Source organism: Mobula birostris, chromosome 1 (genome assembly GCF_030028105.1).
Source record: "Mobula birostris isolate sMobBir1 chromosome 1, sMobBir1.hap1, whole genome shotgun sequence".
Classification (NCBI taxonomy): Eukaryota; Metazoa; Chordata; class Chondrichthyes; order Myliobatiformes; family Myliobatidae; genus Mobula; species Mobula birostris.
Genome location: NC_092370.1, coordinates 207,499,749 through 207,512,312, shown reverse-complemented (window position 1 = coordinate 207,512,312; position 12,564 = coordinate 207,499,749). Strand labels below are relative to the sequence as shown.

Below are 12,564 nucleotides of genomic sequence, written 5' to 3'. Positions count from 1 at the left end.
CTTTGTGCAAATGGGAATCATCCCTTTGACTGGATCACAACCAGTGCTAAGAGACAGAGGCTGCATGAAAGGCTGTTGGGACCCTGAGGTTCCCTCCAGTATTATATAGATGAGTTAATTCAGAGGGACAGCAACTGATGTATTTTTAGTAAAATGATCCAACATATAGTTACCAGGCTGTTCAGGTCCCGTTTTCCAATTTAAACAATAAATTTCAACCTATCAACCAGGTGTAAATGGAACTCCAGTACTTTCAATAATTAATCTGTCCATCCTAAGTGCCTGCTTTGTCAATGCATTGCAGAAACCTATGCTGCAGATCTCGCATATCATTGCACTCAGAAAGTTCTGAACTATTTGGCTGCACCACCAGATGGAGCATTTCATAGTTTTTCAACGTTCCATATGACGATAGTAAAAAGATCACAGCTTTATTATGAAGTAATGACTAGGATCTGTAAGTGCTTACAGGTTACATACAAGAAAGCCATTTTATTTATTTTGTTCTGATGAAGGAGGTTCCCTTATAAATTTGCTAAATTACCTCTTCTGTTATTTTTGTTCCACCTCAAACCCAGAGAAGTATCCCAAAAGGCATTTTTAACCCCACATATTTTCTGTAAACTTAGATAGGCAGTCAGTTAAAACTGATTCATAAATATATTAAAAAGAAGCAGACAGTTCAGCCATGTCTGTCTGCTTAATGAGATCTTTTATTGCTACAAACATCACTTTGTAGCACTAACTTCATAACCCATGATTCTCTAATATTGAAAAATTCTCGCAATCCTTGTCTCTAGTATTCTCAACAACTGAGTTGCATTGTCCTTTTGGTCAAGAATTTCAAAGATTTCATCCCCCAAATGAAGAAATTCCTATTCACCAGGGGCAAATTGTAATGAGGATATTGTAACACTGCCATAGGATTTAGACAGATTGACGAGTGGATGAAAACTGTTTACAGTAATAATAAATGTTTAATTTGGGAAACAGCACACACAATCTGATGGAGGAACTCAGCAGGTCGAGCAGTATTGGTGGAAGGGAAACATCTTTTTGACATTCCGATGGAAGCTTTGCATCAGAACTGGGATTTGAGAGACGATATGGCCAACATAGAGAGGAGAATGGGAGTGGCAATAAAGGATAATGAGGCATTTGGTGGACTGAAGAGGGGTGTGAGATGAAAATCCGATAGAGACAGGTAGGCAAGATGAATAGGGTGAAGTTGGGAGAATGTGGGAGGTAGATGATAGATGGAGGCAGAAAAAGAGAGAGGAAAGAGACAAAAAAAACAATATGAATTAAGTTGGATGAGCGAAGCTTGAAGACGGGAGACAGCTGAAGGAGGAAGATGATCAGAATCACAAAGCACTACCCGAGCTGGGTTTGCATAAGTAAAAGAGGTGAGATCAGGAACCATTAGAGGAGAAGGGAGAGCTGAAGCTATATGGATGTGTGGGGAAGAGGGGAATCTTTGTGTGGTGGGTAGATGGAGCTAAGGAGAGGAACGGATTCAAAGATAGCTTGGGGGATTCTCATGGGAATGGTGGAAAAGGGGCCAAAATTGTAAAGACTGGAGTATTGGGGGTGGGGGGGGGCAAGTTACATGAAATTGGAAAATTCATGCCATTGGATTACAGATAATTCAGGTGGAATATAAAATGTTGCTCTTCCAGTTTGCATTGGTCTTCAGTCTGGCAGTACAGAAGTGTCTCTCGTGTCTCCTAGTATGAGGTAAATAAGAGGAATAAAATGCAAAGAGACCGCAAATGCATGTCACACGAAGTCAACAAGCAAATGCAACATGTAGCTTAGAGGGCAAATGGTATGCTGGCCTTTATTGCAGATGGTTGGAATTTAGAAAGAGGGATGAGACTATCCCTTAAGTACCACTTATGGTTTTGGTCCCTTTACCCGAAGGTGTTTACTGTACACTAGAATTGCAGGGGGATGGGAACCAGAGTGCCAGGGCAGCTGGGGAATTGGATGTGTGGTAAGTAGATGTTAAGCCTACTTACAGTATAAAGACAGGAACCAGAAGAAGTGGGACTAATTTTCTGGCTTGCAGCTATTTCAATGCAAGTATTGTAAGTAAGGCAGATGAGCTCAGAGCATGGATCAGCACATGGAATTATGATATTGTAGCCATTATAGAGACTTGGTTGCAGGAGAGGCAAGACTGACATTTTATTGTTCTGGAATTCTGTTGTTTTAGATATAATATAGAAACATAGAAGACCTACAGCACGATACAGGCCCTTCGGCCCACAATGCTGTGCCAAACATGTACATACTTTAGAAATTACCTAGGGTTACCCATAGTCCTCTACTTTTCTAAGCTCCATGTACCTATCTAAGAGTCTCTTAAAAGACCCGATTGTTTCCACCTCCACCACCGTTGCTGGCAGCTCATTCCGCACACTCATCACTCTCTGCGTAAAAAACTTACTCTGACATCTCCTCTGTACCTACTTCCAAGCACCTTAAAACTGTGCCCTCTCATGTTAGCCATTTCAGCCCTGGGAAAAAGCCTCTGACTATCCACAAAATCAATGCCTCTCATCATCTTATACACCACTATGAGGTCACCTCTCATCCTCCGCCACTCCAAGGGGAAAAGGCCGAGTTCACTCAACCTATTCTCATAAGGCATGCTAACCAATCCAGGCAACATCCTTGTAAATCTCCTCTGCACCCTTTCTATAGTTTCCACATCCTTCCTGTGGTGGGGTGACCAGAACTGAGCACAATACTCCAGGTAGGGTCTGACCAGGGTCCTATACAGCTGGAACACTACTTCTCGGCTCTTAAACTCAATCCAACTGTTGATGAAGGCCAGTGCACCGTTACCTTCTTAAACACAGAGTCAATCTGCACAGCAGCTTTGAGTGTCCTATGGACTTGGACCCCAAGATCCCTCTGATCCTCCACACTGTCAAGAATCTTACCATTAATACTCTATTCTGTCATCATATTTGACCTACTGAAATGAACCACCTCACACTTATCTGGGTTGAACTCCATCTGCCACTTCTCAGCCCAGTTTTGCTGTCATAATGGGAGTGCTAGGAGCAGACCCAAATGCAAGACACAGACACTGAAGTACTAGGAACAGGACTTGACTAGAGAGCTGGGACAAGAACACAGACTTGGTCTAGGACATTGGCTAGGCAAGCAGGACCAGGACAAGGAACTGGGAACTAGGAGCCTGGGCTTGGACTCCGAGCTGGAAACTGGACAAGGACCCAGAATCTGGGTCTTGACTCGGGCTTGGATCCTGGACTAGGCGAGGACATGATGTGGCTACAGGACTGGACATGGCTTGGGCTCCTCATGGCTTGGGTTCTTCGAGGCGAGGCATGACGAGGCTTGGGTTCTTCGAAGCGAGGACATGATGAGGCTTGGGTTCTGACTCTGAGCCAGAGACTGGACAAGGACCCAGACCTGGGTCTTGACTTGGGCTCGGACCCCAGAACTAGGCGAAGACATGACGTGGTCTTGGGAGACAGGAATGGCGAGGCTACAGGACAGGATGAGAGAACTCCAGCAGAGGACGAGAGAACCCCAGCACAGGATGAAGCACACGGACAGGATGAGGGAACTCCAGCACAGGACGAGGCACACGGACAGGACGAGGGAACTCCAGCACAGGACGAGGCACACGGACAGGACGAGGGAACTCCAGCACAGGACGAAGCACACGGACAGGACGAGGGAACTCCAGCACAGGACGAGGCACACAGACAGGATGAGGGAACTCCAGCGCAGGACGAGGCACGTAGACAAGACAAGAGAACTCCAGCATAGGACGAGGCACATGGACAGGATGAGAGAACTGCAGTGCAGGACGAGGCACATGGACAGGATGACAGAACTACAGTGCAGGAACAGGCTCATGGACTGGACGAGAGAACTCCAGCATAGGACGAGGCACACGGACAGAACGAGAGAACTGCAGCGCAGGACGAGGCACATGGACAGGACGAGAGAACTGCAGTGCAGGACGAGGCACACGGACAGGACAAGAGAACTGCAGCGCAGGACGACAGAACTCCGGGATAGGATGAGGGAACTTCGGGATAGGATGAGGGAACTCCGCGACAGGACGAGGGAACTCTGGGACTGGACCAGGGAACTCCGGGACTGGACCAGGGAACTCCGGGACTGGACCAGGGAACTCCGGGACTGGACCAGGGAACTCCGGGACAGGACGAGGCACACAGGACAGGATGAGGGAACTCCAGCACAGGACAAGGCACACGAACAGGAGGAAAGAACTCCAGCACAGGACAAGGCACACGGACTGGATGAGAGAATTCCAGCACAGGATGAGGCACATGGACAGGGCGAGAACACGAAGCCTTGACTTGGTACTCAGGAACAGCCAAGCCTTGGACTTGGGACGACAGGGACGCAGAACATAAAGCCTTCGTCTTTGGGCGGACAGGAACATAGAGCCTTGGTCTCGAGCATGGGAACACGGAGCCTTGGACTTGAGTGACAGGAACACAGAGCCAGGACCCCTCCTTGGGATCAGGACTTTGGGCCGGGACTCGTACACAGAACACAGAGCCAGGACACTTCCTTAGGAGTAGGACTTGGGGCTGGGGCTCTACACAGAATGCTGAACACGACAAGATGGTTCCCAACACTAGGTAGCGGCAAACGGCCGGACCTACCCAGCGAAGGCGTGGACACAGACACAGATCCAACTCAACCATAGACAGTTCCTTATCTTGACACAGCAAGGCTCCGGTCTCGCTCTGGTGGTTGAACTAGACACAAGTTGCAGGCAAGGCTCCAGAAGGAAGGGGGAGGGAAGGCTCAGGGTAACGGCAAAGACAGCCTGGCTTACCCAACAGAGGCTGGGATAGGAAGGGTGCAGATCCAACTGCAGGGAAACGGCAAAGTCAGCCTGATTTACCCCACAGGGGCATGGATGGGATACTGACGAGACGTACCAGCCCTCACACTCGAACCCAGGGCCACTTATATTCCCAGCCCCAAGACGAGCATCAGGTGGCTATGATTAAGCCCAACTGAAACAAGGGACAGCTGGAAGACCGAGAGTCCGGAGTCCACGGACCAGACCATGAACCAGAACGCAGATTTCACGGACTGGACCATGACATTCGCATCCTATCGATGCCCCGCTGTAACCTCCGACAGCTCTCCACACTATTCACAACACCCCCAACCCTGGGAAAAGGCCTCTGACTATCCTTACAATCAATGTCTCTCATTATGTAATAGAGGGAGAAGAATTAAAAGTGAAAAAGTCACAAAAGTATCAGACAGGACAGACTGGAGGGCTCGTGCAGCTCGTCTAATGGGGCTATATGGGTGGAACTGAGGAATAAGAAAGAGATAAATAACCATGTTAATGGGATTATATTATAGATCTTCCAAAATCAGCAAGGAACTTAGAAGAGCAAATTTGTTGAGAGATAGTGGATAGTTGCAAGAAAAATATATTTGTGATAGCAGGTGATTTTAAATTTCCACATGTTGATTAGGACTCCCAAACTGTGAAAGGATGGAATAGGATAGAGTTTGTCAAATGTATTCAGGAAAGTTTCCTTAAAAACTATACAGATGTCCCAGCTATGGAGTGTGATACTAGATCTCCTTTTCGGGAATTGAACTGGGCAAGGGCAGGTGACAGAGGTGTACGTAGGGGAACGGTTTGGATCTAGTGATCATAATTGAAAGAGTTTCAAGATAATTATGGAGAAGGATAGGTCTGGTCCTTGGACTGAGATTCTAAATTGGACAAAGGCCAATTTTGATAGCATCAGGAAGGATCTGGCAAGTGTGGATCGGAACAGGTTGTTTTCTGTCAAAGGGGTGTGTGGCAAGTGGGAGGGCTTCGAAAATGAAATATTAAGAATACAGAGTTTGTATGTTCCTATCAGAATAAAAGGCAATGCTAACAGGTTTATGGAAACTTGGTTTTTGAGGAATACTTAGGCCCCGGTTAAAAAGAAGAAGGAGGTGCATAGCAGGTGTAGACAGCAAGGAACAAGTGAGGTGCTTGAGGAGTATAAAAATGCAAGAAGTACAAGAGGGAAATAAAGCATGAGGTTGCTCTGGCAGACAAGGTGAAGGAGAATCCCAAAAGCATCTACAGATATATAAGTATTACGTATAAAAGGAAAGCAAGGTTCAAAACTGCTCCACTTTAAGATCAGCATGGTCAACTATGTCTGAAGTCGAAAGGGATGGGAGAGATCTTAAGTGGATTTTTTGTGCATCTGTATTTCTGTGGGAGACTGGTGCAGAATCTATAGAACTGAGGCAAAACAGTAATGAGGTCATGGACTGTGTCCAGATTACAGAAGAAGAGCCACTCGCTGCCTTAAGGCAAATTAGGGAGGATAAGTCCCAAGGGACTGACAAGTGTCCCCTTGGACCTTGTGGATAGCTAATGCACAAATTGCAGGGGCCCATGCGGAAGTATTTTAAACATTCTTAACCACGAGGGAGGTGCCGGAAAACTGGAGCATAGCTAATGTGTTTCATTGTTCAAGAAAGGCTCTCAGAATAAGATGAGAAATTATAGCCTGGTGAGCCTGATGTCAGTAATGGGTTAATTATTGCAAGGAATTCTGTATATGGAAAGACTGGGTCTAATTAAGAATAGTTAACATGGCTTTGTGCATTGTAGGTCCTGTATATCCAATATCATAGAGTATTTCTCGGAGGTTATCAGGAAAGTTGATGAAGAAAAGGCAGTGGATGCTGTCTATATGGACTTTAGCAAGATCATGACAAGGTCCCACATGGGAGGCTGGTCAAGAAGTTTCAGTCACTGAGCATTCAGGATGAAGTAGTAAATTGGATTCAACATCGGCTTAGATAGATAGATATACTTTATTGATCCTGAGGGAAATTGGGTTTTGTTACAGCCGCACCAACCAAGAATAGAGCATAGATATAGCAGTACAAAAACCACAAACAATCAAACAACAAAATGCAAACTATGCCAGATGGAAAAAGGTCCAAGAGCAGTCTATTGGCTCAGGCTTAGTGGAAGAACCCAGAAAGTGATATTCGATTCTCTGACTGGAGGCCTGTGGCTAGTGGTGTGCTGTAGAGGTTGGTGCTGCGTCCATTGTTGTTTATCATCCATACCAATAATCTGGATGATAATGTGGTCAGCTGGATCAGCAAATTTGCAGATGACTATCAAAGCTTGCAGCGGAATCTGGACCATCTGGAAAAAAGGGCTGAAAAATAGCACATGAAGCAGACAAGTGTGAGGTGTTGTACATTGGGAGGAGAAACCAGGATAGGACTTATACAGTGAATGGTAGGGCATTGAAGAGTGCAATGGAACAAATGGATCTGGAAATATAGAACCAGAATTCTTTAAAAGTGTTGTCAAAAGTAGATACTGTAGAGCTGTAAAGAGCGTTTTTGACACATTGGCCTTCATAAATCAGAGCAATGAGTGCAGGACTTGGGATTTTATGATAAAATTGGTTAAGATGTTAGTGAAGACTAATGCCGAGTATTGTGTGCAGTTCTGGTCATGTACCTACAGGAAAGATAATAATAAGGTAGGAAGAGTACAGAAAAAAATTACAAGGACTCTGCCAAGACTTGAGGACCCGTGTTGTAGGGAAAGGTTGAATAGTTTAGGACTTTATTCTCCGGACCATAAGAGAATGAGAGGAGATTTAAAAGATGTATAAAAAATTATGACGGCTATATGTAGGGTAAATGCAAGGTTTTTTCCATTGAGGTTGGGTGACATTAGAACCTGAGGTCATAGGTTAGGGGTGAAAGGAAATAGTTAAGGGGAACTTCTTCACTTAGAGTGTGGTGTGAGTGTGGAATAAGCTGCCAGCAGAAGTTGTGGATGTGGATCTGATTGCAACATTAAAATATGTTTGGATAGGTAGTCATACTTTATTGATCCCAGGGGAAATTGGTTAAAGAATGGAAAGGGTATGGAGGGCTCTGATCCAGGTGTGTATCATTGAGACTAATCAGAATAACAGTTTGGCATGGAGTAGATGAGCCAAAGTGTTTGTTTCTACGCTGTATTGCTCTATGACTCTATGACGTAAAAGCATCGGAAGCAGTCCAAAAGAGATTAAGCAGGCATGTTCTGGGATGAGAAGGCTGTCCCATCAAAAGAGGTTAATCGTGTTGGGTCTGGATTCTATGGACATTCAAAGAAGGAGGGGTGATCTTATTGAAAAAATACAGAATCCTAAAGGGGCATTCCAGGGTTGATGTAAAGAAAAGTTTACTGATGGAAGAGTCTCAGATGGGAGGTGGGGAGGGCATAGTTTTTCTCCCCCTATTAGTACAGCTTGGCCAACCATCCTTTGTTTGTGTAAATCTTATCAGAGATATTCCATTTATTCAATCCACCTTCCATCCCCCTCCCATTCTCTCTATGAATGAAAAATAACTTGTTTTATCTTTTTCCTGGATCTGACAAAGAGCCTTAGATGTAACCATTAACAGATGATACCTTAACTACTGAGTGTTTATAGCATTTTCAGTTTTCCTTTCAGATTTTAGTTTATGCAGGTGTTTAAACTAACAAAAATATTTCATGTAAGATCAATATGGAAATATTTAATTATGCATAGATCAAGGTTTTAGCATTTTTTTGAAAAAAACTGGCCAAAGAGCAACAAACTGTGGCCAATATAGTATTGAAGTTACGTTACCTAGTTGGAATGTGAATAGGATATTGAAGGAGTTACCACTAGGATCCCTACTGTTTGTAATTTACATCAGTGACATGGATTCAGTCTCACTATGAGCTGGTAACATTTTCAAATGATACAAATCTAGGAGAGGCAAACCCACTGAGACAATGTGCACATTCTGAAGGCAACTTATTCCAGACAAGTATACAGTGAGAAACAGAAAAAATTACATACCTTATGAATGGCATTGAAATCTTTAACAATAATTAAGGATAATATAAGGTCACATCATATTCCATCTAAGTAGCCTCCAACCTGATGGCATCAACATCGATTTCCCCTTCCAGTAAATTTTTCCCTTTCCCTTCCCTCTTCTTCTACTCCCTGCTCTGCCTCTTACTTCTTCTCCTTACCTGCCTATCATCTACCCCCTGGTACCCCTCATTCATCCCTTTCTCCCATGGTCCATTCACCTCTCCTATCGGATTCCTTCTTCTCCAGTCCTTTAACTTTCCCATCCACCTGACTTCACCTCTCTTTCTAGCTAGTCGTACTTCCCCTTCTCCCCACCTCTTTATTCTGGCATATGCCCCCTTCCTTTCCAGTTTTGAAGAAGTGTCTTGGCCCGAAATGTTGACTGTTTATTTATTTCCATAGATGCTCCCTCCAGCATTTTGTGTGCATTGCTCTAGATTTCCAGCAGCTCCACAATATCTTATGTTTCTAATCTGCAGCCCTTTGTTGCCTCCACCTACCACCTCCAGCCTCTGTCAATATTTCCACTTTTCCCCCTCCATCTGCCTATTGCTCCTCCTCACATGGATCTACCTATCACTTGTTAGTTCTTGTTCCATTCCTCCCTTCTACCTTTCAGTCCAAATGAAGGGTCTCAACCCAAAACATCGACTATTAGCTTCCCTGCAAAGAAGCGGTCTGACTCGTAGACTTCCTCGAGCAGGTTGTTTTGCTTTGCTCCAGATTCTAGCATCTGCCCTGTCTTATGTCCTATATTAGATTATTGTGCATACCCCCAAGACCCATCTTTTCAACCTGCTAAAACAGTGTTTTCCGACTATGATGATACTGCCTTCTTCCCTTGGGCATATATTATTGCTAGATGAAGGCACAAAATAAATGCAACTTATTACTGAAGGCAATGTAAGAAAGAACCGCATGGATGTCCAAGCATGAATATTTGCTTTTAAATATTAACACGTACCTTAAAAATTCCCTAGGTATTGAAATATTAAACTTTACAGTAGATTCCAACAATCTCATCCTAAGTTTTATCAACTTTAAAACGTTACTGAGACCAGGAAAGAGTTGACATAAACGGTTGCACAGATAATTTATATAGTATTATAAACTAAATACGCAGATCAAGCTGAGGGCAGAGCGATAACGTGATTGGTTATAGCATGATAGAGTTCTACGCCTTTAAACAAATACCCGTATTTCCCTGTAATTGGGTCTATCGTATGTTCGGAACACGCACTGAATCGATAACCAGTTTAATTCAACGTCTAATGTTGACAAGTTGTAACGACGAGATCCCTTTCCTTGGCAAGCCGGTGCATTTGTAACTTCGCCCACTGGTGGTCCAAAGGTCTAGGGTAGTCAGATCCATTATGTGGCTGGACTCGTTACTTTGGCTGACGGTGTACTGTGAAGCTCCCTGTCACACTGAACCACCCTCTCACCTGCTTCTCTCAGTACTATTAAATCTCCAGCCGCCGCTTCCGCTCCCACCAATGGGTGGGAAGGCGGCGGGTGACGCGCTTCCTGCCGCTGCCCTGGGCTTGGCGATCAGTCTGGGAGAGCGGGGCAGCCATTTTCACGAGACCCTCTCTCTCTCTCTCCCCCTCCCCTCCCCCCCCCCACCCACCCGACAGCCCGTGCATCTCTGGCCCCGCTCCGGCATCGTTCTCTCCCCGCGGCCTCCATGTTTGGCGAGCGAGAAGCCGAGTTTGGATCGTCACGTCTTTCGTGTCCGGAGCCGGGAAACTGTGCGCTGGCCGCTGAGCGTTCGCCCCACTGAAGCCGGGCCTTGTTATTGAGGCTGACAAGACAGCGGGTTTACCTTGGTGTAGCAGGCTCTGGACATAGACCTCAACAATCGGCAGCCTTTGAAAAATAATTGCACTAGAACATTTCTTAATCTCCTGGCACATTATTTAGATGTAAAAATGTGGACGGTTCTAAAGGGTGTTTGACTTCACCAGGTGTGTACTTGTTAAAGGCTGCTGGATGTCACACGGTATAAAATACAATCAGTGGTGCCGGCTTAAGTGAAAGCCCACTGGCTGTGAACATTTCGCTACTCATGCTGTGTTGAATCGAGTCTTCTACAATTACTTCGGTGCTAAATTGCAACTAGAAGAAAAACAAAATGTCTACTCGAACGCCATTACCTACAGTGAATGAACGCGAAACAGAACATGTAAGTAATTTTTGATAGAGTCAAAGACGCTGCAAAGTGGAACAGGAATATTGTAGAACCTGTGAACATGAGTGTAAATGCCCTACCTGGCCTTGGCCAAGTATGCCTTGGAAATAATATAAATAACATGCTCGTAAACTGGAATTCAAGCTTCAAGTTGGGGTTTTAAAAATGCATTCAACGTGGTGTTTGTATGTTTATTTAACTAGTCCTCATCTCCACACCCCTATTTCCTCCACCTTTGTGTCAGGTTTTGGGGAGTTAGCAGGTGTCAATGCATGTCACACAGGCGTTGGATTTGATAATTAGTTGTTTAGTTCATCGAGTGTTCACCAAGTTCCGCTTTATAGAATCCATGTTGTAAAGTATGAATTGAAATCAGGTTATTAAGACATCGCCTCAAAAAAATGATGTGATTTCAGAATAATCCATTTAAAAATGAACGTTTGTCAGGAAACAGTATTTTCAAAGAAAATTTTGCAGCGGGAATTCATCTTTCTGATATGACATACGTTCTACGTACAGTACATAAACAGGTACTAATAATGGTCAAGACACTCAGAATTAATGATAACTTAATTCAACTGCTTTATTGTTATTGCTAATTTGCTTTCAAGTGTTTGTGGATTTGGCTGAAAGTTGTAGAAAGCAAAACCATTATTTGGATATCCTGAATATGTATAATGATAGTTTAAATGTTCCAATATGGGGCTCAGTAAAGTGAGTTTCTTCATAGAGATTCTGGAAATCTGAAATAAAAATATAAAACAATGGTAAAATTCAGTAGATTGGACAAAAACTATAGAGGGATTGCAGAGATCAAGTTTCAGGACAAGGATATTTTGTTGTGAAAGGTAATCGACTCGAAACATCAGTTTTGTTCCCCTCTCCACAGATGCTCCTTAGTTTTAGTATTTCCAGCGTTTTCTGTTATGGTTTCAGATTTTGAATATGTTAGTGATACCCCATTTTCAAGGTTGGAACTAGTTGGCTAATTATTTCAAGAAGTATAATCGGGAGCAAAATTAGAATCTGATTTTATTATCACTGTATATGTTATGTGAAATTTGTTGATTTGATTAATTATCCAACATATGAAAAGAATTAATGTTTGCAGTGGCCTGCTCGAATTGTTTAGAAAGAAAACAGACCAATTAAAGTTTTTGTTCTTCCAAACTTTCAGGTTGATAAAATATTAAGGATGTAGTAAGTGATTATAAAATACATAATATGTATCTTTTTAGACAGTTTCTCAGGATTGATGACAACTTGCTTCTAACCCAGGTTTATGGACTCCAAAGTGGCTAATGAGACCAATTTGGGTACCACAGATTCTTTCACTGATGGGATAGATTGGTTCTTGACAGCAAATTATTTTTAAAGAATTACTTTCTTTTGTGGCACCTCATTTTCACAATCTGTTCCCACAAATGGCAATGTGATTACCTA

At 43.7% G+C, this 12,564-nt stretch overlaps 1 protein-coding gene across 8 annotated transcripts in view; it reads left to right on the top strand.

Moving 5' to 3' along the window:
* The first annotated feature begins 10,454 nt into the window (after positions 1-10,454).
* The window catches only part of mark3a (MAP/microtubule affinity-regulating kinase 3a), a 178,579-nt gene continuing 176,469 nt past the window's right edge, over positions 10,455-12,564 (top strand). For 5 of the 8 annotated variants that reach the window (XM_072269960.1, XM_072269970.1, XM_072269950.1 and 2 more), the window contains exon 1: positions 10,481-11,115. In XM_072269960.1, coding sequence (XP_072126061.1) covers positions 11,065-11,115 — 51 coding nt within the window. In that variant the 5' untranslated portion in view covers positions 10,481-11,064. Of the gene's footprint in view, positions 11,116-12,564 lie in introns of all 8 variants that reach the window. The other 3 variants (XM_072269997.1, XM_072270003.1, XM_072269978.1) reach the window with 3 other exon arrangements.